The sequence below is a fragment of the Syngnathus acus genome, chromosome 2 (assembly GCF_901709675.1).
Source record: "Syngnathus acus chromosome 2, fSynAcu1.2, whole genome shotgun sequence".
Lineage (NCBI taxonomy): Eukaryota > Metazoa > Chordata > Actinopteri > Syngnathiformes > Syngnathidae > Syngnathus > Syngnathus acus.
The window spans coordinates 24,960,947-24,988,671 of NC_051088.1; the positions used below are offsets into that span (position 1 = coordinate 24,960,947).

General features: G+C 42.9%; 2 protein-coding genes across 6 annotated transcripts; both read right to left on the minus strand.

The window, feature by feature from the left end:
* Positions 1 to 1,677: 1,677 nt before the first annotated feature.
* LOC119119717 (nucleolar protein 4-like) lies at positions 1,678 to 20,748 on the minus strand. Its single transcript, XM_037246274.1, has 8 exons — positions 20,366 to 20,748; positions 13,579 to 13,723; positions 5,819 to 6,243; positions 5,558 to 5,749; positions 5,293 to 5,481; positions 5,059 to 5,172; positions 4,604 to 4,817; positions 1,678 to 4,522 (listed from the first exon to the last, which is right to left on the minus strand). The coding sequence occupies exons 2-8, from the start codon at positions 13,685 to 13,687 to the stop codon at positions 4,308 to 4,310; spliced, it is 1,458 nt and encodes a 485-aa protein (XP_037102169.1). The 5' UTR covers positions 13,688 to 13,723; positions 20,366 to 20,748; the 3' UTR covers positions 1,678 to 4,307.
* On the minus strand, positions 11,016 to 27,240 carry commd7 (COMM domain containing 7). 5 transcript variants are annotated; one of them, XM_037246340.1, is made up of 10 exons: positions 27,082 to 27,240; positions 26,893 to 26,946; positions 26,546 to 26,648; positions 25,539 to 25,595; positions 25,169 to 25,206; positions 24,992 to 25,082; positions 24,594 to 24,643; positions 24,466 to 24,514; positions 24,262 to 24,352; positions 11,016 to 11,027 (listed from the first exon to the last, which is right to left on the minus strand). In XM_037246340.1, exons 1-9 carry the CDS (start codon positions 27,160 to 27,162, stop codon positions 24,276 to 24,278), a joined length of 600 nt encoding a protein of 199 aa, XP_037102235.1. In that variant the 5' UTR covers positions 27,163 to 27,240; the 3' UTR covers positions 11,016 to 11,027; positions 24,262 to 24,275. The 5 variants fall into 5 exon arrangements, with proteins under 5 accessions (XP_037102235.1, XP_037102237.1, XP_037102234.1 ...); XM_037246342.1 differs by lacking the exon at positions 11,016 to 11,027 and adding an exon at positions 16,393 to 16,411 and having other exon boundaries at positions 24,276 to 24,352; XM_037246339.1 differs by lacking the exon at positions 11,016 to 11,027 and adding an exon at positions 16,409 to 16,428 and having other exon boundaries at positions 24,261 to 24,352.
* Between the last annotated feature and the right edge of the window lie 485 nt (positions 27,241 to 27,725).

Genomic DNA, 27,725 nt, shown 5'->3' on the forward strand with positions numbered 1-27,725 from the left:
GCCGCTTGGCTAGCTAGCTAGCTAGCAAATGCAAACAAAGGGCATGTATCCTGTGGCTAAATACCAACAGCAGTTAGCATCACTTAGTCAGTAAAAAAATGATTGGCACAACCTCTGCAATTTATGGCTAGATGTTATGACCCCGACAGATGCCTCTAAAATCCTCCATCCGCCAATTGACCGCTTAAAGACCTATTCTACTACCCACACGGATCTTCTCACCAATCGGCATTCACGCTAGTTTTTAGGGGATAGTATCCACATTTGAAACTTCACGGTATCCACATTTGAAACATCATGGTGACCCAATGACGTCTCAAAATGTTGGCCTGCTCAAGCAATTCGATTTTTACCTCCTTTTTTTAATTCCCCAAAACAGCTTTTTTTTTCCCCAACCGACAATCCCCCTAACTTTCTCTGGACCATGTCGTCCAAATTCTAAAATTCTTGATGCGGTGTACTCAGGTTGATGTGGCCATTTCATTTATAATCAGCATTTTGACAGACATTTTTTGTAACATTAACAAACGACTCCTCAGACAGCTATGGCTAAATGCTAACTGCAGTTTGCATCACTTAGTTACGTAGTCACATAGTTCTGCGACTTTTGGCTAAATGTTCGCAAGCAGTTAGCATGACCCTATCTGAATGCATGATTACATGACAGCAAACTCTTAGAATCTGTTAAGTCACACATGGCTAAATGCTATCTATTAGCATCCTTTCAGTGACCTCTGTCGAAACAATAACAAGCAGTTAGTATCCCTAACGCAGACTCGTGAGATGTAGTCAGCTGTTAGCATGAATCACATCAGGTTCAATGTTAAAAAGCTGTTTGCAAAGATTGGTAGGGTTAAAAAAATAAACAAACAAATAAATAGAGGTGAAGAAACATGAACGACTTCCAGCTGTTATTTCTATGTTGTTCTTCCCATTTTCATTGTTGGAGGGTGTTGTTGGGGGTCGGAGAAAAACCAGTGAATACGAGGGAACAACAGGGCAGAAAGTTGAAGTTCTGTACATGTAAACATCACACTTCCACTGAGTGAAACGAGGCCAAGCGAGCGATTCAGATCATCACAGCAGAAAGAAAGAAAAATATCCATGACACGAACCTGTAACACACAGTCAGTGATAAATAGCTGGCCAATGTATTTGTGTCCTCAGAGAGCTGGAGTCTATCCAAATCAGCATTTACACTCACATTTACACCTATGGGCAATTTAGAGTCTTTCAGATGACTTTCTGGCGAGATGTATTGACTAGCAGTATGATGTGTTACCAATGTCAACCCTGGGACTAGTTGACAGCCAATTGCAAGACACATAGAAAGAAACAATCATTTACACTCACATTTAACACATGGACAATTTGGAGTGTTCAATTGGCAGAGCGTGCACGCTTTTGGAGGGAGGACCTAGCGAAAACCCATGCAGGGAGAAGAACATGCACGCAGAAGGTCCGAAGCTGAGATTCCAACCCAGAACCCATCAACTTTGAGACAAACCTGTTAACCACTAGGCTCACTATGTTGTCCCATTGCTCACTAAGTTTGTGAAAACACAACCAACCAAGTCGCTGAGTTTAACCGTACTTTCTATTATTAAGTTTGAGATGGACTTATTGAATGACATCAACTCAAATAGTAAGGAAGTTGGGGTTTTTTTTTTTTTTTTTTCAAGGAAAGCATGACGTGGGATGCACCCGGGCAACAATTCACAATGCAAACACTGTCGAACATTGTATATAAAAAAATATATTGTTTAAAAAAAAATCACAAAGTTGATTTTGGAAATAAAAAACAATCTGGCATCAGGAGGTGGAGTTTACTAGTAAAAATTCTATTCAAAACAGCAATTTAGAATTTGGCAAAGATTGTCCTTTGCTTGTTATTTTACGTTTGCCTTAGTGGATTGAGACTAACACTGTTCTTACTTTGAATATGTTCTGGTTCTATTTTGAACAAGCACAAATGCTTAGCACAAGGGTGGACAAACTTTGTGCTCAAGGGCCACATTTGATTTTGACATTGCATAAATGGGCCAGGTCATTCATGCAGGGATACAAATCAAACCAATTTAAATGTGTATGTACAATATAATCAAAATGAAACGTCTTCTTTTGGCTTGTTTTGATCACTAATTCAATGACTTACCAATTCTTTAATAAAATAATTCTTCCAATGAACCAATTTAATAAAACCAATTTTAGGAAAAGATTTATTAATGAATGCAACAAATTCTAATGATTATTCGAATGAAAGAACGGATTATACCATATGTGACCCCAGGCCATATTTTCCCAACACCTGGCTTCGAACCTTTAGAACCTGATTGTAGCGCAGTGTCACACGAATCATGTGACTTGATCGCATCCTTCCTCATTCTCCCCTCTTTTTTGCATATTTGTGAAAAAAAATCAAACAATAACAAAAACATTCTTCACAGTTCAAATCGGGAATGTTCCACAAAGCCAACAAGTCACATTAACTCTCTTTGCTCTCGCAATTGTTAACTTTTCGCAGTGTCGAGGGAGCGGTGTGATTATCAGCTGCATTGTGTGTAAAAAAAATAAAAACAATAACAAAAGCTAGTGCGACGCGCACCACCTGCCCCCTTTCCACCACAAAATAAAAACATCACAGTCGGAAACAAGTCGCTCTTTTAAATCCTCTCTGTCCCATCGGTTCATTTTTGTAATTGTTGTTTTCGCACATGAAACTCAATAGTGAGCATAAAGTGTCAGCAGAGTCACAACTTTCATTTTCGGATTTGTTTGCATCGGTTATCTTAGCTTCGTGTGACCTCGGGATGGATGACTCCTTGGTAACATCAATGTTGGATTTAATCAAAGGAGAATGTTTTTTTTACCTCCTCACAACTGATGAGAAAAGACGCAAACTAGTTAAGTGCAAAGGCAGCATATTAATATTATAGCCCTGGGGTTGGGGTGGGGGCAACATAGTTTGTCTTTTTAGCGAAAACAACAAAAAAGCTCAATGTTAAACACAAATTCACCCGATAGCAAAATGGCCACCTCCGTTGATGGTTATTTGTTCACACCGGTTAGTAGCTTACGTGAGCATAACCCCATCTTATCCATAGGAAGGCATTGTACTTTGAGAAGACAACGTTATGTTGCTTTTAATCTACTCAATGACCGGCTGTACAATGTGTATACACGTTTCAAATTTGTTTTCAACGATACCATTTGAAGCCAAGCTAACTTTATAGCCATGCTGGAAGATGAGGCGAGAGGACAATGAGAGTACGAAGTGCAGACTTAAAGATAGCTGTAAAAATGAGTTTAAGTTAAAGCAACTTTCGCCTCACAAGTTAAGGTTGCTCACTGACTGATCCATATTAGTGAACTTTAAAGTAAGCTAACGTTCTCCTCACGACAAAACAAGGCTGCTCACTGACTGATCCATATTAGTGAACTTTAAAGTAAGCTAACGTTCTCCTCACGACAAAACAAGGCTGCTCACTGACTGATCCGGACCAAGCTAATTCAATCTTGTAAGACGACAGACATTCGTGACATCGAATCACAACTTGCTGACTTGCTGCTGTACAATGTCAAACCAACTTAATGGTGGACTGTTTTTGGCAGTTTTTAAAATCAAATCATACAACTTTAAGCTAAGCTAACGTTTCTCCTCCGAGGCTGCTCATTGGCTTATCCAGACAACGCCCGGCAGCCAATAACGTAGATGTTGCGACTTGTTGCCGATCCGTCCAAAAAAAGACATGTAACCCAAGAAAGCTTTTGGTGGTCTGTCATCGTCGCCATTTGTGAGGTCTCGCGGGTGTCCGTGTCTGAAGCGCCGCCTCTCGTTTTAGCAGCAATATCCCAGCGGAGGAGGCCTGCAGGAGCTTTAGGTCCATCGAGAAGAGACGGACGGACGGACGAGGTCCGAAGTGATGTGACGACCATGTTAGCGTAAGAGGTAATAAAGGAGTAGTCGTTAGCATTGAGCACACACAAACGGTAGACACACGTGTCATCATCCTCCGCATCTTCAGCTGAGTATTTACAGCAGCGGGGCAGGAAGCGGATGATTGAGGTATTTCCTGCTCTGGTCAACAGGCGCTCGAGGTGCATATGAAGTAGCGGGAAGGTTAGTTAGCGGGATAAGTGCTTCTATGTACAAGCCCATGCGCTCGAGTGGCTGTTGGAGCGGGGCGGCAAAGTCGCTCTTCATCGGAGGCTCAAGCTGATTGTGAGGAAAAGGGGATCGCCTCTTGTTACAAATACTCGACTTCAAACTTCTCCCACATTTTCGAAGATGTGTGTGAGTGTGCACTTCAGTTCTGCTGAAGGATGAGGTTCTCCAGCTCGTCGGCAGAGCGCAGCAGGAAGGCCGCCGACTCCCGGTATCCGGCGATCAGCTGACGCACAGCCGCGATCTCCGGTTGACTGAGTTGGGCCGAAGCCCCGCCCCGCCCGCCCGGACAGTGGTTGGCGGCGGCGGTGGCCACGTTGCCGGACGAGAGCGACTTCATGCTGAGGTCTGTGGGGCCTGACGAGGAGGACACAATGCATCCACTGAAAAACGGTGGCGCAACAAAGTACGAATCCATCTTTCCTACTATATCCTCACCGTTGCTCTGAGCGGCGGCGCCAGTCGTCAGGGAAACGGCGCCGCCCAGGTATCCACGGTAACCGTAGTTGAGGCCGGCGCCGTTGATGTAAACTTGCGGCTCTTGGTTGGAGAAGGCGGACGCGGCCAGCGAGTAGGCGGAGGGAACAAGTGATGCCGGCTCCCTCGTGGCGCCGCTACCGCTGGACGCTTTGTCCAGCGAGATCTGCTCATCCTTCAAGCACAAGGTGAAGGAATGTTGCTTTCAACAGCAAGAAAAGCAATACTGGTCAACAGCAAGGTTTAAGGTGAGATGTCTATGTGTGACCATAAATTAAAAAGGTGACTTTTTTCGAGCACATCACGTTATTGAGATTTTCCTCATTGTGTGTTTTCATTAAGGTTGACCTCGAAAAGCTTGTGCAGCATCAAATGCTATGCTTTTATCGCTCGCCATAAAAAGGTCGCTGAATTACGTGATAGGCATCCAGGCGCATCCTCTTGGCAGCGTTGCGAGATTCGCTCTCGCAGGCGGCGGCCAGGATGTTCTCCGCCATGGCGGAGGTGAGGTGAGGCGGGGTGGGACGGGTCTGATAGCGGCAAAAATGAACACCACATTCATCTCTTGCTATTATTGATGCACGTCACAAAAGATGAAAAAAGAAGTCACTCTACTTCAATGATTGCCAAATATTGCAATCGTGTAGTACCTCCATGCCATTCTTCTTCATGCGTCGGCAGGATTTGAGGTAGGTGCGAATGCGCTTGCGGGCGCGTTCTTGGAATTCTGGAAATTGTCTGCTGCAGGACTCAATGATGGCCTGAATCTTCTCTTTGGGCTGCTTGGAGATGGGAACCATCCGGTCCAAGTTCTCATCCACAAACAGACGCACAAACATCTGGAGGAGCGCACGGCAGACGGCGGCGTTACCGGCGACGGCACGCAGGAAACTCGACGTAGTGGCGCCCACTCACATTGAAGGCCTTCAACCGCTCCGGGTCGACGCCCTCCGCGTCGTTGATCTTGTCGCTGTCGTCGTGTTCGTCGTGCTCGTCGTCGTCGTCGTCGGGGGCGACGGGGCCTCCGAGACGGCCGGCGCTCAGGTCCTCGGCGCTCGGCTCCATTCTGACGCTGTCGTAGCTGCCGCCGGAACTGTACACGGGAGACTGGGCGCACAGGCAACGCAAATCATTGGAAAACTGCTCGGGAGTCCGTCCGGGCTGCCGCCCACTCACCTTGCCGCCGTAGTCGCGCTCCAGTCGCAGATCGCTGCCGAGCAAGGCGTGCGTGCGCGGGATGTGCGCACGAGGCACCGGCAAGGCAGGATGCGTAGCCAGCGGAGCTTTAGCGGCCAGCGGGTACTTCCTACGCAGTTCCTCGGACACGGTGGGATGCAGGGCGCCGAGCAGGGCCGCCGCCGACACGGTGACGGGCAGGTGAGAAGGGCCCAGCGGCGCCTTCTGAGGGGGCGGCTCGCTCAGGTTGACAATCTGCTGGTCCTCGGAAGACGAGGACCAGGACGTGGGCGTGCTGAAGTCGAGCGGGGCGGGGCCACAGTTGCCGTTGACAACATCGGCTTCCCTGGCGGCGGCGGCGGCCGAGGAGGACGACGGAGGCGTCAGGGTGGGAAGGCCGCTGCCGCTCTCGGACGATGAATCATCTGGAATGACAGCGAGGGAAGGACTTGGTGAGGAAAAGTTACTTATCCAACCTTTATTCATTCAACATTGCTCGTATTCATTCCATATTCAATGTGAAAGATTTTGAATTGATGAATGTGGTTTCAATTGGTTTTGACTGCATGCTTACGTTTTAGCCGTTAGTATTATTCGAAAGTGCACACTTGACCATGTTTCAATCAAGAAATTCACAAAATGTTCAGCAGGTGGCGGCATGAAGTCACCAAGTAGAAACCAACGGACCAAGACATGCATATTGTATGTGCTTGGATTCCAAAACAGCATCAAGCTCCCCCCCTCCCTCCCTCCCTCCGCATCCCACACCCTTTTCTTCCTTCTATCATCATCATGCACTTTAATGGACATAAACATTTCATGATGGATGAATGGAATGTGGACCAATGGATGCTGGCAAGATATGGATGAAGGTTGACAGACAGGTGAAGAGTGGGCTGCTCAAGGATGTATAGATAAATGATAAATACGTTACAATGGGAGAAAACAGCAGTAGATAACATAACGAGTACACATCTTGTACTGTTGCTATTACTGGTTAAAAGTATGCTGTTAGAAACACTTTTATTCGTACTCCTGTTGACAACATTGTTCCTAGAACTAGTGCTCTTACCAGCCCCGTTCCTATTTCTACTCCGAAACATAGTCATGTTAATAGCACCAGTTCTCTTAGTACTAACTCTTGATCGCATTTTCTTGGTTTTGATCAGACATGGTGATTTGATATTTGCCTGGAAGCGTATCGATGCTGCGGCGGAACGGACGGCCGATGTACCATTTCGTAACGATCATAACGAAGGGATGCGGGAAGACGAGAAGGAAAGATGGAGAGGAAGGACGGAAAGAAAGACTGCTGGGGGATCGGCAGAGGGCAAGGAGCTAGCAAGAGAAAGAGGTCAGGTGGTTAGGGAGGGCTCGCTTTAGAGGTGGGGGTGATGATGATTATGATGGGGGAAGGGTGGAGAAATACACTCTATATATGTGTATATGAACAGTACAAATATTTAGATATGATTATAGCATAAAGTGCATAGCTCTAATGGGATTGTTTTAAAAGAGAAAGGACTGGTGGAGAGGTGCAAAACATCCGTCCTGCAGTCCAAATCAAGTTTTTGAGTGTCACATAGTTTCTAGATTAAAAGGAGGACAAAGGACCGCCACAATCGAATGGGTGGACTTCTGGTTGTACACAAAGAAATGACATATGTGACCAGGCGGGGGCGCCAGAGAAGGCACACACCAGAACGTGTCATTCTGTCAATCAACGTTTCATGACAGCAGGAATTCTGACACTGGACAGAGATTCTTTTTTGAGAAATGATTCCTTTTTTATTTTTTTTACACCAATTTGATTGAAATGGCTTCAATTATTCAAGTCTGATTTCAGATTTCAATCCATCCATCCACATCAACATTATTCCAAACAAGTTTTCCTTTGATTTTTCCTGACAATAAGCACGTTTAAAAAAGATTTTCCCAACAAACTTTTGTTTTCGGTCACAAACTTGCATAAACTTCATGTTCTTACATCTTAATGGGAATTAAAGTATGTATCTTTTTTTAAAACAGTCACGTTAGATTAGCTTTTGTAAGCAAGCTCCGCTGTTGGCAGCCATGTTGTTATTATGATCCACGTTTCTGGTTCTTCTTCTACACGCACGACACGTACGGCCATGTAAAAATATCACCTGTATTTTCTTCCATTTCTTGTTTTAATGTCTAGTATCACTAAAAGTGTATCAAAAGCGTAAAACGAGCATTTTGGGCAGTGCAGCGCCATCGCTATTTGTGTAAGAACTTGCGAAATGGCTTAAGACAGAAAGAACAAAATAACCCAGGCTAACGTCACTCGAACGCAATTCCTTCACACCAATTATTGAACTACTTTCCTATTCAGCCAGGACTTACAGATAGAGCACGACACACACACTCACACCGATGCATTTTTCATCAAACTGTTGAGTTCCATAGGCTCCAGTCGGCGAATATTCGCTATACAGCCATCACATGCGACGTAACGAAATAGGTTTTTATCTGGAAAAGCCCACTTTCTTACAAACGCACATTGTTATTTGCAACTGGAGTGTGTGTGTGTGTGTGTGTGTGAATAGGACGCTCTGTGTGATTGAGCGCTGTGCACATCACATGACCTCGCCCCTCAGAGCACGCTAGCGCGCGTGCATGTGTGTGTCACGCCGTCACACGGACGCTACCGTGACCTCCGTCCGGCTGCGAGCGCCTTGACACCGAGGAGAACGTTGAAGTTGGGATGACAAATCGCACACTCCTTAATATATCAGCTCCCCTCCCCCTGAAGGCCCTCCGTCGCATCACCACACAAAATGGGGAATCCCGACTCCCTCCTGGAGGGATGCGGGGAAAAGAGTCGGAATAAATGGATGAGGGTGGGAGAGAGCCAAAGAGAGAAAGATGGAGCAGTACGGCTGGCGATGAGGGGAAAATAAAAGGGTGCATTGGGAAATGAGAGGAATAATAAAGGGATGAGGGAGAAGAGGATGGCCGCAGGGAGAGGTGGAGTCAGAAAAATCACAGAAGACATTTGGAGATGGATGCTCGGATGAGGGAGGGATGATAAGATGGGAAGGATGGAGAACGTACGTTTGCTTGGAGGGAGGAGGGTGCTGGTATGGGTCATCCGCCCATCGTGCTTCATTTGCGGCTTCACCCCTCCTCCCCTCGGCCTCCCTCCAAGGGGGCGAGAGTGTTAACAGATGCTAATTCCTTCACTGCTTCCCCCTTCCCCTCATCTCAGCCTCTTCCTCACCACATCCCGAGAGACGAAGACGGGGAAGGCAGAGTGCCCCCCCCCCGCCCCTCCCACACCAAGGCAGGATTACAATGGATTATCCCGCTAAGGAGCTGCACGAGCTGCTGGCAAGGCAGGCGCTCGGTGGTTCCTTGGTGCCACACCCTAAAAGGCGCCGCTGTCCCTCCCCGACTGCCTTGCCTACCTGGCATCGTCATGGCAACTGAGCCCCCCCCTCTCCTCCCACACTCACGGTCAATAGGGCAAAAGTATGGAGTGAACAGATGCTGGCTCTCTTCCACAGGAGTCATATCAGACACAAGTCTCATTTCCATGATATCATTTCATACACGTATCATCCAAAATGTGCCTTTTTTGCTCATTCATCATATGTCACCATGACAACACAACATGACAACATGACATTGTGACGGTATGAAAACGTACAAGCAGCTGTATGCGTGTGGGCCATTTCAAACGCAAAAACAAATGTTATTCATGACATTGAGTCTACTTAGATAACACAATTCAAAATGTTGTCATATAAATGAGCCTTTGGAAGCTACAAAACATGGAGTGTCGCTTTTGTGGCACGACTTTCATGCCCAGTGAAAGTCGAGCACATAATTAACTCCATGAGTGGAGTTCGCTTCCTTTTGGTATTTTCGCAGATGCGCGCAGTTAGAAACTGCGCCGTTGTGGGGGTGAACATAGCCGACTTGTCTTGATGCTTGCGTCGACTCGGAAATTGAGGTGCGCCGGTTTTATACGCCTGAACGCATGTGTGCTCTGGACAAAAATCCAGCGCTTAGTTTCAAAATTCCTCCACTGTGTGTGCGTCTACATTTAGTGCAAGTCCTAAGCTGCTTGCACAGTGATGGTTGCCACTGGCCTCCTGACCTACTTTACATATAAAGCGCAGTGAGTGTGCGTGTGCGTGTGTAAAATATCAGATAAGGTGCCATCTGCTCCATGACTTTCATCCAAAATGATTGACAGATGATACCCCCTTTCACAAAGTAGTCCGTTTCCAATGAATTAAAACAGCACCTTCCTTCCCTCGCTTGTGAATACAATTCAACCCTTTAGATGTCCACAATACATTCAAGCACGTGGAAAGTTCAGAGCGTCAGACCCAGCCGGCGCTGAGATGGCAGCCACACAAGGTGTGAGTAGACATTAACGCTTTGGAAAAGACTTGTCAGCAAACACAAGCTTGTGACAGCCAGCCACACCAGGACAACATGGCAGCAACACACAGCAACATGGCAATAACACGCCGTCCAAATTGCAATAGCGTGTCATCAACATTGGGAGATTTGGAAAGAAAGCCAAAGCCAAGAGAGCCGGTCGGCTAACACATGCTGACTGAGTGAACTACTGACATTGCCTCACTTGTCTCGCATCATTCACGCCCACATGTAGCCTACGAGCCTCTGAATACACTCACATGCATTTTGTGCAATGTGTGTGTTTTGCATGTTTTGTGCAGCCTGCGGCTGGATCATCTGTGGCCTTGAGAGGTGAAAGAAAAAAAAATGCTGCCTGCAAACACCACACACACACACACACACACACACACACACACACACACACACACACACACACACACACACACACACACACACACACACACACACACACACACACACACACACACACACACACACACACACACACACACACACACACAGTGAGGAAGACAAAGACCCAGACTGTTGAGCTTTCTCCTCCTCGACCTCGCCTTACCATACCACTCCTACGCATGCACGCACACACACGCACTCGCGCACACAAGTCAGAAATCCACCCACGCATCTTTGGACTTTAAACACAACTCATCCAACTAGCCTCAGGCCTGATCAATCAATCACAGAACACTACCCATCAACTCTCACAGTGCACAATACATTCATATCTTTTTGGGATATATTTGATATTAAAGATTAAAGATTAAAGTCCCAATGATGGTCACACACACACCTGGGTGTGGTGAAATTTGTCCTCTGCATTTAACCCATCCCCGTGTGATTTTAATCCATCCCCTGGGGGAGAGGGGAGCAGTGAGCAGCAGCGGTGCCGCCGGGCTCGGGAATCAGTTGGTGATCTAACCCCCCAATTCCAACCCTTAATGCTGAGTGCCAAGCAGGGAGGCAATGGGTCCCATTTTTATAGTCTTTGGTATGACCCGGCCGGCCGGGGTTTGAACCCACAACCTTCCAGTCTCAGGGCGGACACTCTACCACTAGGCCACTGAGCTATATATATATACTCTCATCGTTACTGTCAAAATAAAAAATGTCTACAATAGAGAAAACGTTACTATTTTCTAACACATTCGCGGCATCATAGCACCCGAGTACAGGGTCAAATGTAAAAACTTGAGCAATCTGCCATTAGCGCTTTCACGAAAAAAAAAAAAAAAAAGTTGTCACGGAATAGGGAAAAAGCTTTATTAATTTGACGCCTTTTCCTACTAAAACTGCTATCTCGCTAGCATGTTGGCATTCTGTCCATTTTCAAAAGTAGTGGCTGAAACAGGATAAGATTTATATGCCTTCTCAATCTGCTTTACCACTTCCACTACTCCGGTTTTGCATTTGTTAGCACATGAACTGAGCTAAAGTACGAATTTTCATCAATCTTCCATCTTGGCTCAAACATTAAAATGCTCCCACTCTTGATGCTAAAAGTGAGAAATATCATTTCAGACGTTTCTTCAGCTTCTCCAGGTTCTTTGTTGAAAAGGATGACGTCGGGGGAAAAGAAAAAAAAACCCCAGCAGCGAGTACATTAGCACTTACAGATTGTGTGTGAGTCTCACTCGAATGGAAGAGAGGTTTCCTTGACGACAGTCACGAGGTTACAGAGTACATCCTGGTATAGAATAGCACATTAAACACTGTGGAGGAGTCCCTACTGGACAAATAACTGCAGTGTACTGCTGTGGATCAATGTGCCAATTAGACTTTCAAAATAAAATGTCCACATAGCACAGCGGAATTGATAGGGCGCATGATCGATAACTCCGCGTGCCTGCCGTTCAGTCCAACGGAGGTAACCATTTTTTTAGCCCTTGTGCTTTCCAGTAAATCAATGAAAAATATTAAACTCATGTGATGAAACTGATTTGAATACTTTCAAAGAGTTATGAAAGTTTTAAAAGCGATATTTCCATACTTTTATAAAAAAACGGTAACACAAAAGCAATACACTATTTTAAAATCCACGCTGTGGAATAAAACACAAATATTAACGTGTTAACATAATGTTAATTGAAGGTGAGAACAGACTGAACACTTTAAAACATCTTAAAAACGAGTGGAAACCGGTCCAAATCTGGTATGCATGCAGATGGTTTTCAAATTCTTTGAACACGCACACAGACAATCATACACTCCTCTCTCTCTGTGCATTCTCGACAGGCAGCACTTTGGTATGACATTTTTTTTCTCTTTTTAATGCGACTCCAAGTTGAAGTTTACCGTCCAACTAAATGTCAAACAAAGAGAATTACGAGCATGTCAGCTTAGCTCAATGCTAGCGAGCAATGCAACGTGCCATTGACATGCTAATGTTAAGCCCCCATTTCAAAAACAAGGGTTTTTTTTCCGATTCCATGGTTTGTTGGACCATTGTGAGTTTCAATACAATGCTGAATTATTTTTTCGTTTTACAGTCAACTTTCATTGGGATACAAATAAACTAAATCATTCTGGGACATAACGTGACTGATATGGCGTGCTGCTCAGGTATATAAACAGGACAAGAGGTGACAGGTGTAAGAATCATTTTTTCCCCCAAGCGCTCTTTTTGCATAACTGGCAGGTGGGCGGCGATCTGTCGATCATCCTTTAAGACCTTTTCCACTCAGCTTGGCAGCTCTTGTCGCGAAAACACTTGAAACGACACTAAGCTCAACGTGTATATAAGGTGTGCGCTCCTAAAGAGTGTGTGTGTGTGTGTGTGTGTGTGTGAGTCATTATGCACCATAATAGAGCGCCAAGTCAAATATTTCTGTCCTAAAAAAAAAACACGGGTCAACATTTCGTCTGCTGCTTTAAAAGTAATTCAACATTCTGTAGTTGAAGCTATAGAAAACACACGCACACACTTCATCAACTAAGTTGAATTTGTTAACGTGCGCTGAATCCAAGCAAACAAAGTGCAAGGAAGACATAATCAGAGATTTCACTAATTGGTGCTAAGGATGCGTGTGACCAAGAATATGAGGAGTCATTAATATTGAATAGTGGGTGACAAATGAATTCATTAATAATTCACAGACATGGCTAAGCTCCTCCCACAACACTGTAGTTCAAAGTTAGTTACTTAGTTTGGAATTCGTAAAATAACGCACCAAAAGGGTGAAGACTTTAGCCGTATGTGTGTTGCTGCTTCACGACCCATAAAAATAACAATTACTACTTTCCTATCAGATAGGGCTGCTTTGAATTTTTCAATCCATCAGATTTACCTTCTTGAATATTTCTTGAGCAAGTCAAAGCAATATTGAAAGCAGCATAAATGTTACCGTCGTCCTCCCTGTTGCCGGCGATGTTGGGACTGTGGCGCATGCTATCGGCTCGGCTGAGCTGCGACGTGGCTCCGGCGTCGGCTGCCAGCCACGAGGGCTCGCTCATGTCCGCCTCGTCCTTGCTGCTCACTGACGCCTCATTCTAGTACACAAAACAGGAAATGGTCACAATAAGTCGGAAAGGTTGGATGGAGTCGGTCTTTGTGAAATCTCTCTATTTGATGGACCGACCGCATAACATACGAGGGCAGTGCCCTGAGATACAAGTGATTGACCTTACGAGCCGTCGTTTGGACTTTTTTCTTTTTGCTTATAAGCAGCACTTAGTGAAGAGTGAAGAATTCCTTTAAAAACAAATGTTCAATCTGTGTACTGCCACTCCCAGATGACGTTTACCGATAGACAAAAGAAGGAAAAAATACAAATAGTTAGCTTTTGGGTTAATAAGCTTAATGCTAACGCGAAACAGCATTTATGTTGTGTTACTATATTAACTCAGCATTAAACTCAATTTTAAATAACTGAAAACACATTGGAAGCATTTATTTCAAAAGAAGATGTGGATTTTCTTTCCCCTCGCCGTCACGTTGACTTTTCGCCGATTGGTTCTGACTGCTTGTTCAGCTTTACCATGCATCAGAAATGCGCATCAATGTGACTTCCCACCAGACTAATCGCTGTAGCATTGGTGGTCTGGTTTGTGCATGTGCGTGCGTGCGTGTTCATCAAAAGCAGAGCAGCAGCCGGATGGACAAGCGAAGCAAATCAAGTTAGCTCATGGACAAACGGAAAGATCTTTGTCTCCGAGTGCTCATCTAGACAACGCAACATCCCCACCAAGACAAGACAAAATATAGCTACCTTGATAATGATCAATGTCATTGTGATGTATTGTCAACATATATGCTACAGGATTGACACAAATAGATTAAATATCGCTGTTGATACAATCCACTTACATTGAAACTCATTAGGAAATCACAGAAATGAAGGATTGAAGATGTAGCGACATTGTAGCATCAATGATATCAACGCATCGCGACTTTATACGTGTAATATTTTTGTATCAACGCTCAAAGATACAATAAATGTGGATAATCCATCCAATTGTATTAATATTGAAAGAGTAAGTCACAAAAATATAGCCCAGCATCAAGAATTGATCAGGTTGCACTGACAACTGTCGGACAAGCAATGATAACAAATACAATGTGTCATAATAATGGTGTTCCAGTTGTTATAAACGCTCTATAACAAGCAATCATGATACAATAGATAATATAGATGAATACATATCAATAATATATACATAATGTATATAATATACATCATATATATAATATATACACATTACATATCAAAGTTTGATCTGGTTAAGTGAAAACAATAATTATATCTTACTTCACAATACTGAAATTTGAATGTCAAGACGGCAAGTAACACTGTTTTAAAAGATATCCATACTGCACCAGATCCACTTGCAGTGATGCGATATATTCCAAGTGATAATGATACAATACAGCATCCAATCGATACTGGAGCAACTGTCATTGACACTATGCGACAAGAATAAAACACGTCATCAAAGTTTGATCCACTTCAGCAAAAGTGATAACAATACGCCCAAGCGCGATATCAGCTATGGATCGTATTGAAACTGGAACACAAGCAATGATAATCTGATACAATTCGAGTGATATTCACACCAATATGGTGATATGGGTTTTTATTGCGAGTGTCTAACGTGTTTCCATTTTATGAATGCTGAAATGTTTATGATCTTATGGGGGGATGGAAAAGGGTCTCTTTGTTGCCATGGTGCAGAGCTGCCGGACCCTCAAGCTGGCATCAACATCACCAATCCACCCACCCCCACTCCCCTCAGCAGCCCACCCCCCATTTTACCTCCCTTCCCCTTCCCCCATGCCTGCATCCTCTCATCCTGACAACTCCCAGCATCCTGGCGGCCTCCGAGCAGCCTCTTTTGTCATGGTATCGCCACGTTACCATGGCAACCAATAATTACAACCAAGATGATTCGGTGCTATTCGCTATGTGCTGTATTTGTCCGATGCGGATTCTCTCGTCCGCACCTCTGACACACCCACTGCGCGTATCCTGGGATGAGGCCTGACTCACTGGCATTCCAGGCTGCCTGGAAATCCTGGAGACAAGTACTTGACTAGACACTTGGGAATGTCATTGAAATGCATGAAAAAAAAAACATGTGTAACTTTGAAAATGTTTGATTCAGCGGCTGCGTCGTCAGGCGGTTGGGATATGCTTGGGCATGGTTTTTTAAAATTTATTCTGTATTAAATCAGTCGAATAAAAGTCACTTTTGTCAATAAATAAGGGTTGTGCCTGTCGTCTGGGCTCACTCCTCAGGTTTTTGGTTCTGAAAAATAAAGTAGAAGGTGCAGAAGTGACAGACTCAGGGACTATGTCAGCGTAGTGAGAAAAGCTCATCTTTTTTTTTTTACTCAAGCACACGAGAGAATATTCTCCTGCTACAAGTCCATGCAACTGTGTCGCCATTTTATTTGTTTTCGTAAGGGATATTGAACTGAGGTCCACATGCAGTAAAATGGAAGAAAGTGGGAGGAGGGGAGGGCACTTCACTTTGCGTTTATGAATCATATGCATGTTGAATTACCATTTCCATGAATCTTATCAGAATAATTAAATAGAGGTCAATTCATTATAATGAAACTGATTTAAAAAAAGATTTTAAACATTTAAAATGTGTCTTTTCCAGATGTGCTTCGCTTCAGGCTGCTGAGAGCTACAAGACACACACACACACACACACACACACACACACACACACACACACACACACACACATCCTGCGAGGTTACCAGGGGTTGCGGTCAAGGGAGATGCACTGAAGACTATTGATCGCTGAGAAAACCATGAGGAAGAATTGTTCATCAGTTGACTGACAGTTTGTGTACGTGTGTGTGTGTGCGCGTGTGTGTGCGTGTGTGTGTGTGTGCGTGCGCGTGCGTGTGTATGATACATGATGCATGATACAGCACAATATCAATATTTGATAGTAACAGTACATAGAAATAGGCAAAAACAATATATACCAATGTTTGAGTCTGGTGTCTCAATACGTTTGTGCACGTGTTAATAATCTAATATATCACAACATCAATGTTTGATCCGTGTTGTATTCATACTCAAGTGTACGAAATACAAAACGAAAACAGAATAACAACAGTGGTGTGGAATGGCTCATTTCAAAGTGATCTGGTGAGGCAGGCGCGCTGACACCTAGCGTGACATGATGGCGTTGCGTGGGATGTTTTGCTCGTACCTGTAAAAGTTTTGGGGGCGTTACCTCCTCAAAGGTGTCCTCTGTTCTAACTGGTTATTGCGAATCATTAACCTGACCGTCAAGGAGCAACGGGCAATAAGGCGCTGAATCAACAAGAGAGCCTCCATAAAACATTTGACATCATAGACGCACGGACGCTAGCTTAGTCGCCATGTTTTTGCATGTCAGAGATTAGCCGAGTGGCCAACACGCTGAGCCCGCCTTAATCCAGTCAGTCACAAATCTGCCTGAGCACTATTAAACTCTTTGCCTTTCTAGCATAGGGCTGGCTGGATTACACCTGGCAAAACTCACTGGCCCGCTGAGCTAGATTTCCCACAGCCGCTACTAGCTGCTTTAGCTAGTTGCTAGCCGCATTACCAACACTGAGCCCGCTAGACTATCCTCTATTTTGCACTCCAATTCTTTACAAGTGCATGGCCACTCCCGCCATTGGCTGGCTCACTACCTTGTGCTGTCCTGTTTGCTACTTATGGCGTCCCTTTATCACAAGACCCAGAACTGCCTGGTGCATCTTCTGTCCTGTGCTGTTTTGTTCTTGTGACATGTGTTTCTTAAAGCAGTTTGTGATTTACAACTATCATATTTCCCAAATGGAGTCCCTCACACAGGATGGAGCCTTGCCTGAATCACCGCTACTGTCCAATTCCTATGTCATGTAATTGTTGTCATATGCTGTTTGTATATTTTCACTGCTTTGTGTGTCTGTCTCCTGTCGAAACTTGTTCTGTTCAATTGCTTTTCCCATAAATGTCAATATAAAAAAACAAAAACAAAGGAAGTATATCAAATTTCCCTGTTCGAACAGTAAAACTGTTCTGGCACAATGTAATCCAGCATGACCACTGGGGGTCTCTGAGAAAGCCAAAGAGAAGTGCTTGGACTCACTTAAAGGGTTTTGAGGTTAGACAGCCTAAGTGCTGCACAAGGCAAAACAAGGTGAACGGCCCTCGTAAAGCTGTCAATGTTCAAAACCTCTTGGAGCATTTCAAACATTGTTAATGATGGATGTTTACCCTGAATGGAAATCTCTTTATGCCAAACATTTAGCGCAAACTGTAGCGGGAAAAAAAAGTGTAGCGGAATACTAGGTAGCATAAATAAATACAGCCGCTGGAATAACGCAGTTTGAAGATTAACTGTACTTAAGTCGAAGGAAAATTGTGCACTGATTTATTTCATTAAAATGGATTAGATATGAAAGTGAAATACTAAATGATATAAAAATGTGAAAGAACAAACCTTTCTAAACAGTTCTCTGTCAATTAAAAGCAAATGTTTTGAATTGAAGTTAAAGACAACTCTATAATTTGACGTACCGCACTTAAAAATCATGCTAAATGGTGCACATGTAGTATAGGCTACATAAAGAACAAAAAACATATCGCAAACATCTTCCAAAAGAAAAATGTCCATGCTAAATGAGTTAGCGATTTGAAGTGGCTGTTTATGTCACTCACATTGTGTTGGATAATGTGAAGCTGCAAATATGTTGCCTTGCACCACCTATACAACTAAGAAAAGACCAAGAGAGCTGGCAACAGACATGCTGTTAAGATGCCTTCCAGCTATGCGAAATTGTTGAACATTTAAAATGTTCATTTATTACATTTTTGTAGGGTAGGAATAAAGACATTCCATTTTCAGGCCACATTAACCAATCCTTGACATATTTCCTTCCCCACAACAATCCTGACTTGATATATTAATCTACAGTCATTATTTGACTTTGCATGCTGCTAACAAAAGAGTAAATGTTTGATTTTCGAGAGCTTTGGTGTTGAGCAAAGGTGGAGAAAAGACAAATGAGAACCTCAAAGTTGCAAATTCACTTGGTAACAAAGACAAGACGCTGCAAATTTCCATTTGGTCAAAGCTACAGTTAAGGTGGTTGTACAAGGCAAGCACCACTTGCAACAAAATAGTGCAACACGAAAAAAAAACCAAAATATCAATTTCATAATCATCAATTACACATGTATTTGAGCAGCACCCAATACACAGTAAATAAAGAGGATCGCTAACAAGAAAATGTTATGCTAACATGTAGCAGGATCTCTGCGGGCAGTTTATGCTAACATGTAGCCGGATGGCATCCTAAACACAAAAGCAGCTGGGTGAGGATGAATTTGTGGTCAGGTTCTATTGTGAACAAGAATGGCTCAGCAGGCGAAATGTTCTCACCTCTTTAAGTGCCACCATCATGACCAACATTCAAATACACTTCGTTTCATATCTAAAAACTTGATTCGTTCGTACGCACAGTTCAAGCATCAACAATGCGATTAGACACAGTGGGGTCGAAAAGTACAATACTTCATAATTCAGTTCAAATGTGCATAAAAGCAAAATAAAGGTTTGAAAACAAATACATTGAAGTTTAAGCTACTAGTATAGTATGATTTTTGGCTCCGTTTGAATGTTGAGCCCACAAACCAGGGGTCACCAGCATGGTGGACCAAAAGTGGGCTCACAAACAGGGGGGGGGGGGGGGGGTCCATTTAAAGCAGCACTGAGCCCATTCATTCCTTCAACCCTGAACTTTATGCCGCTTATCTCTACTTGGCCCACCCACCCCGCTCACTCGCAACACAAAAACAAAGGCATCTTTTGCAACTTCTCCTCACTGTTGCTGACTTGACAAAAAAGTCAATAAGACAATAATAATTGAAGCTTCAAGCAGGGCCTAGAAATCATCATTTGTAAGTTGGGTGACAATTCAATGGATAATTAGCTCTAAAAACTCATATCTCTGTTGAAAATGCTTGAAAGTTAAATTTTTACAATAACAAAACTATTTTGTTAAACTGACAAATTTCAAATGTCAGCAAAGTTTGTTGCCTTAAAATGTTTAGTTCACCCAACTTTTTTTACAGGACATAAATAAAACCAAGTTATTATAATTAGTTTGCTATTACATGATTTTTTGTGAAAACTATGTATTTCATTCACTACACAATAAAAAAAATCACACGCATATCAAACGTTTTAGGAATAGATAGATAGAGAGATAGATAGATAGATAGATAGATAGATAGATAGATAGATAGATAGATAGATAGATAGATAGATAGATAGATAGATAGATGTTGAATATTGATCCACGCATACATAGACGTACTGCCAGAGCGAGAAGACAGAATCGGCTCGCTAGATAGCCAGCTCTAAAATAGATGGACAGGTTTAGTCAATTGACAATTGTCCCGCGCCACGTGCACGTGGACAGTGGTCAGTGTGCACCAGGCGCCCACGCACGCACAATGTGCAGCAGTCATGGCGCACAAGGAACCGCAGTGACCGTCAGATGGGATGTGCGTGACGCGCGCGCGCATACACACACACAACATAAAAACGTCGCCGCGTTACCGAACCGAACAAGTGAAGACAACATGACAGATGAAGATGACGAGGTTGAGGAGGATGAAAAGCAGTGCTTACCTTCACTCCTTTGCAACGAAGAAAAGAGAAAACGGACGTGTGTTTTCTTCTTGCTCCCGTGTCCTCTTCAATTCCTCCAGTATTGTTGATAACAAAAATTGCGATGATGCATTATTATTATTGTTGTTGTTGTTGCGTCTCTGATCGACTCGTGAACGTGCCGCCTGCGCCAGGAGGGAGGATGGATACAGCGGCGCGCGCGCGCGCACGACCCCCAAGACTCGGCGGGGCTGTCGCGGGATGGGGGCGTGGTTACCGGCGTGACGTCACAGTGGGGGAACGAGCGAGAGCGAAAATAACGATAAATAACGATTTTACTCAAATTCACTTTAACCCGTTTCCTTGGAGAAATGACAATGACATTAGGTTGGTTGGTTGGTTAGTTAGTTAGTTCGAGATGATATTTTTCCCAAAGAAATAATGCTCAGCTTGTTTTCGCACTTGTACTGCAATTAGCAATAAATTAGATTAAAGATAAAGAAGAAAGAAGAAAGGTTTCCTGTCGGTAATAATGTCATATGATGATTATTAGTTTGTGTATCATTCCTGTACAGCAGCGACGTCCTCAATGGCTGTTGTCCTGTATGTTTGAGATGTCTCTTTCCTCTAACACACCTGATTGAAATGATCAGCATCTTTTTATTATATTATATTCCGTATCTTTTTTATTCTTATTATATGATATTCCTGATGAGTTGATCATTTCAATCAGGTGTGTTGGTGGTGTAGGGTAGGGGTCCTCCAGGACTAGGTTTGGGCACCCCTGCTGTCCAAGACCTTCCCTCCCACGTGTGAGGGCGCGTGTGCCAAGCTTTACAGGACAAGGCTGCCACCTGTCGGTTCAGTAGGGAAGTTTATGGCTGCTTGTGAGATGCTTTGAGGCTATTTTGACAAATTAAAGTTCTGATCGTCTTCAGACTTCTCTGTTTTATGTTTAATTTGAGGGTGAACGTCCCTTGAAATAGCAGTGAGCAGCTTGAAAGCCTCTTTCAAAAAAAAAAATCAATCTGATGCTGACTGTGAAGTGAGTTGAGTTTGCTGTCACCATGTTTCTCGTATCTGCTTCGACTACGGACGGCTACTTATTTTCCAAGAAGCAATATGGTGAATCAACAACAGTGTCTGTGCTACAGACCAAAGCCTGCGTGTGCGTGTACGTGCGCACACACACAGAAAGCATGGCAGCTCATTTCCTCCTCTTATTGAATTGGGATGGGATGGGATGGGATGGGGGGGCGGATGCAGCGAGGGATGAGGAAGATGGCTTGGGTGTCGGTCGGGTGCGCACTAACAGACGAAACTGTGTGCTCATCCCAAATGCTTTCAAAAACATAACAAATGGCACACTATGTTGAAAAAAACAACACTTTGAGTCCAAGCCGATTCGAGTTTTGTAAAAAAACAGTTAGTCTTGTGTTTCATCATTTTTAGCCACGCAAGTCCAAAAGTCCTGAAATTGGTATCTTTTATTTATGTGATGTTTAGTGACGATTTACATGTTTCATATTTTTTATTTATGTTTGCATTTTTGCCAGTGTTTTATGTGATATTTTTTGTTTTATTGTTGTATTGTTATTTTATGATTTTGTAAAGCCTTTGTGAAATCATGATATCAATAGGGAGTATAATTTTTTTAATTTATTGATGTTTGTAGCAGATCCCCCACACACACGCAAGTATCTTTTCCAATTTTCCTCACTAACACACGCAAAAATACGACCATCCCCCCTTCCATACACGTGCACATCGACAAACACGGTTATTAACACGGTTCTGTTCCATGCTGATTAATTTGATTTAATAATTCACCACTGAACTTTAGCAGAAGTCATATCATCGTAGAATGCACGTGTGCGTGCGTGCGTGCGTGTGTGTGGACCCCAGCCGTGGAGTGAGGCAATTACCAAGATTCACCCACACACACCTCCACGTGCGCATGCACACACATGCAGAGTTGTCCTGTTTGTTTGCTTGTGCGTGGAAGCGATATCATGCAGAGGTCCTGTCTGTGCTAGTTAAGCCCACCCCTCCCTTTCTAAACACGGGCACGCTTCCTGGTCAGTGTCCTTTGTGTGAAGCTGTTAATGAGGCAGCTCGCTTAATGGGGGGCTGGCTGGCTGTGCACCATTTGGGGGAAGCTGTGCTGTGTAAGACGGGAGGATGGGCGGGCGGACAATTTGCATTGGAAGTGAAGAAGACAAAAAGCAGAGAGAATACCGTATTGAAAAGATTGATCTGTATCCATCACTGAAAAGTACTGAGTTGCTGCTGACCATGTTGAAGTGGCCCGAATTTCTTAAATATAATTTATTTCAACGGGAATGTAACATTATCTATTCTACACTTAACTACCTCTCCATCCATGCATCCATGCATGCAGCCATCCATCCATCCATCCATCCATCCATTTGTTGTTAATGATTATCTTTGCATTACTGTATATTGAATATGTTTATACAATGTTTTTCTCATTTTATTTTGAGCACATCATTAAGAAATCAAAATTAAATTACAATTAAATTGACATTAAAATTAAATGTTGTCCATCCATCCATCCATCCATCCATCCATCACTATGGAATTTATTCTATTAACTACTGTATGTATTCTTGATCTTGATTAAAAGTGTGTGTGCGTCTTTACCTTCGGAGCATTGTGCACTGGCCTTCATCCTCTTTTGCCACTCGCCACAGATCATCAAGAAGGTGTACATCTCTGCTATCTGCATAAAGTTCTAAAAACGTCCAAACAAAAATATTTAATTACGGAAATATACTGTACAATACTTCACACTCAAATCCTGAGAGACTATTAAGCTTGCAAAATCATTTCAAATACCACTGGTCAAGACATTTTTACTTTTTAATTAGAGATGTATGTAAATTTTGATATTTTTTTTTGTGCCCTAATTATAAGTCTGCCTTTGTTTTTTTCTTTGGCACATCACGTTATTATCAACATTCTGGGAATGGGACATTTAGCATGTAGCATGAGGCGCTGCCAACGCAAAACACGAGACATAGCATAACAGTTTGTAGTATTTAAAACATTCATTCATTCATTCGTCTTCCGAACCTTTTATCCTCACATAGGTAGACGGCTGGGGTACACCTTGAACTAGTCGCCAGCCAATCACAGGGCAAACAATACACAATCAAAGTTTATGCTAAATGTTCACACCAGAGCCAAGAAGACTTGAGACACGTGACTTGACTGGAGTCAGATTTAGGCTGCCAATTTTAGGACTTGGTTTGGCTCAAATTTACAAAAGAGTTGTCTTACGGCTTGCTGAAGTCGTGCAATGACGTCTCGATGTGCTTGAACTTGAATGTCTGTCTATCCGTCAATCGCACGACCACAACAAACATTGGAATCGGAATCACGGCTTGCTTGTAAAACATTTGCATCCAGAAACCACAGCGCCACCTGCTGGCGGAAGAGGAACCCCACACGAGCAGACTCTTGCGTTCACGTAAATTGTATCACTATTATTTTTGGTTTGTTACTGGCGGTATCATGCAATATATGAAAACAATGGATGGCGACATTTTTTATTCTATTTTTAACAAAATGAAATGGGAATTTATAATTGTGACACTTGGCAGGTCTTCATAACGACAAGCCCCCATTTTTGAAACAAAGTCAAAAATAAAGATTAGACAACAAAAGGATCTGTCAAATGTTTTTTAGAGAATTTGGGAATTTTTCCCCACATTTAACCACTGTTAAAACTGTTTTTAATCACAAATGTTCAAAGACACCCACAAGGACAAGTGGTCCAGATGATGGATGGACATCTTTATTCAAATGTGTCATGGCTTGTGCAAAAGTGGCAATTGTGCCCAAACACACACAAATACATACATACATACATACAAAAGGCTAAGAGAGAAAACACACACACACACACTCAGCTAAAAGAGTCCATGCTGGCTTTGGCTCTCTCCATCTCATGCAGGAAGTTGTAAAACTGCGGGAGCGTCAACTCTGAAACATCCACAGAAAAGTGATATTTGAACTACCCACAATGCACTTAGTTTCTTGTTATCCAATAATGACCCCAAATTGCCATCTATTCTCAACCAGGCCCAATTACTTACCCATGTAGAGGTTTTCCGTGGAATTCCCCTTCTGGACGACTAGTTTGAGCTGCAACCAAGGAAGACAAAGAGGCATACCTTATTCCCATCCAAGACAAACTGTGTGTGTATGTGTGTGTTGTTGTTACCTGTAAAAAGATGTTGCTCATTTTGTTGACTTCGCTCGTGCCGACAGTCACTATGGCGTCACAAATGTTAAACATTAGAACATAATAAAAGTCTTACCTGTGATTTTATCGATCAAAAGATCAACAGCTCAACGTTTTATTTGAGGAAAAACATATTCCACATCAGTCTTTCTCATCCATCGCACAGGATGTCCCTGATTTTGACAGACCTACCAAAAATGTGTTACTGTACTGTTTTTCAGACATCTGTACTTTACAACTTATTACTACGCGTAGGTCCACTGCATTCAATTTTGTCTAAATACCTAAACAAATATTTGAAACAATTCAATCTAAATAACGACACGCAATAATTTAAATAATGTTCATCTCATAAATGTGATTGTGCTTCATCTCACCGCCAAACTTCCATTCCATATCCACCAGGCGGTTGACAGTCAGCGTTTGTCGCACGGCCAGTCTGCACAGCGCCGCACGATGCTCTGCCCACTGCAAGATAGGACGGCTGTTAGTGGGAGGGGCTGAGGAGCAAGGAAAATACACAATGTCCGTGAGAAGAGGAGAAACAGTGAGACCTGGTGCGAAAAGTGACCAGCCTTGTCCTCTTGAAGTCCTGAAAAAAAAAAAAAGAGTATCCTGTAGTGCCTTGAGCACTTATCAGCTTCAAGCTGTTTGTTGCCATGTGCAGCATATGGAGCAATAGTGCTTTTTAAAGTGCTCTATAAATGACATTGAGATACTATAACAATACTTAGAAGCATGTACTTTTTTTCCCCTTGGCAAAAAATGACTGATACTGCAGGTTCTGAGTCATTTGCAGAAAGAAGAGATTATTTTTCTTGGCTTGTGTCCGCCTGACGTTTTATACTGCCATCTGGTGGCCAAGGTAGGCACAACAGAAAGATCAATTCAATGAACTGGATTACGGCATTAAATCATACATACCTAAAGTTTGCAGATCTTCTTTTAGCTGCTCACCAGTCAGGTTTTTCTTAATCGCACCTGAATAGGAAACGCAGACAGAAAGAAAAGTCAACCTTTTGAGGATAAAGTAGTATTTTTTTTTTTTTTAGAATATATTCACAATATTACAAGAAGTATATTTACAAGAATGAAGAATATTTTCATCACAGAATTTTGATAGAAGAGTCATAATATTAGAATAGTCGTATTTTTGACATCTTATTTGTAATGTAGAAGAATGAAGTCGTATATTTTTGACACTTTAAGTTTAGAACAGGGGCGTCAAACTCATTTGTTTCGCGGGCCGCATTGTAGTCATAGCTTCTTTCGGAGGGCCATTATGACTTTCAACCCAAATCAATATACGAGCACCTCATATTATACACAGTAAAAGCTACAAAACAAACTGACAAATAACTCGTTTTCAAATCAGACGAGTACAAACTGGTCAAATATTTAAAAAAAAAAAGATATTAATTGTGAAGACAATTTGCAATTCTAGTAATGACACACAAATTTGATGCACAATTTGTCTTCGCGGGCCACATCAAATGATGTGGCGGGCCGTATCTGGCCCCCGGCCGGGCCTTGACTTTGACACCTGTGGTTTAGAAGGATCAAGTCGCATACTGTCGAGACTTAAGCTGTAAATATATGACAATCAAGTTCATAGAAAAATGTTCAAAAATATTTGAAAGGACAAAAGTTATTTCTTCTTTTTAAGGAAAAAAGATTCAAAGACAAATGATCAAAAGTAAAAGCGTCAATTTGGACACAAGTTGCATATTTATATTATTCTAAAAAACGTTTTTTTCCTAATTGCTTCGAGTTGTTTATCTTTTCGGTGTGGTCATATGACTCCTTTTTTTTGTGTTCGACCCTGGAACCTGGTTCTGCTATATTTTATTATGCAGTGTACATGCATGTATGTATGTGTGTGTGTGTGTGTGTTTGTGTGCGTGTGTGTGTGTGTGTGTGTGCAAGGTCACCCTGTGGCACAAGGATGACGCTCTTCATGAGGTTCTTGAGCGGGCCTGCACTCATCCTGTGTTCACTTGCAAAGTCACTCAGCTGCTGCATCATCTTCTCTGTCTACATTGTGCACACGTACACAAATACAATTATTTACAATATATTTTCATAGGTGGTACTTTGGTGTCAAATGTTTGAGAACCAACCGTGGGTTGCATGAAAGGTGCAAAATAAATCACAATATACTTTCGAAGTTGCCCATATGGGAAACTGAATGAATTCCCCCCAGTAACCATTTCAACAAACATCAAACACAACAAATTGTGCAACCATTTTTTTTTTGCGTGCGTGCGTGCGTGTTTACCTCTTTAGGCTCTAACAAAAACTGGAAGAGCATTTCCACCAGACGTAGAAATTGCTGTGAACCACCAACAACATAAAATCGATCAACGTTTGACAAGCTTTGGAAGGACGTCTCATGATGTCATTCGCTAGCTTCTTAAACCTTCAGCAAAACGAGCCAGGCGTCCGCTAACATGTCGCACACTTTTACCTGCTCGTTGAATTTGTTGAGATTGTGGAAGTCACCGCTGACAGAATGCGGTAAAACATCTTTAGTGAAGTGAAGCTGCATCTTTCGAAGACACGAATGTTTAACGTCACCGCGAACCCGGAAAAGATTGAAGAAGCTTGTCAGTTCCACTTCCGGGTTAACCATGTGCGATTCGGGACATGCACGCGCCCTTTATTGGTCCTCAATTTTCGTCGCCATATTGGATGTGTCAAAGTAATTTAACGGCATAATGTTTAAACTTCTTCGGGGGGGGTGGGCAAATGAGAATGTTGAATTTGAAATTCTAGAATCATATTGTCATGTTATCATATCCAATTGTATTGGAATTCCCAAACTATATGCACCTTATTACTAATTTCCCACTAATTTACCTCTGACTTGACCAGCATAGTACGCAGAAGTGTGGCACACACACGTAAACAATACACAATGTGATTGTGGCAGTCATCATCATCTTTTCAGTAGTTTCATGCAAGCTCATTAGCACAAAATTCATTGCGAGTGTTGAGTCGTGCTTCGTCCATGAAATAAAAAGAAGCACACATGCAACGCCGAGGTGGTCTTTTCAAATGACTCAGACTAATTTGATTCCCGGTAAAAGCGGGACTTTTTTACAGCACTTT

Coding starts and splice junctions, on each gene's coding strand:
- LOC119119717 (XM_037246274.1), bottom strand. CDS start 13,687: ATGAGCGAGCCCTCGTGGCTGGCAGCCGACGCCGGAGCCACGTCGCAG. Junction 6,244..13,578: donor CGGCAACAGGGAGGACGACG/GTAACATTTATG, acceptor CTGTCATTCCAG/ATGATTCATCGTCCGAGAGC. Junction 4,818..5,058: donor TGCGCCTGGATGCCTATCAC/GTAATTCAGCGA, acceptor TTGTGCTTGAAG/GATGAGCAGATCTCGCTGGA.
- commd7 (XM_037246340.1), bottom strand. CDS start 27,162: ATGCAGCTTCACTTCACTAAAGATGTTTTACCGCATTCTGTCAGCGGT. Junction 25,207..25,538: donor AGAAGATCTGCAAACTTTAG/GTATGTATGATT, acceptor TTTTTTTTTCAG/GACTTCAAGAGGACAAGGCT. Junction 24,353..24,465: donor CACGGAAAACCTCTACATGG/GTAAGTAATTGG, acceptor TGGATGTTTCAG/AGTTGACGCTCCCGCAGTTT.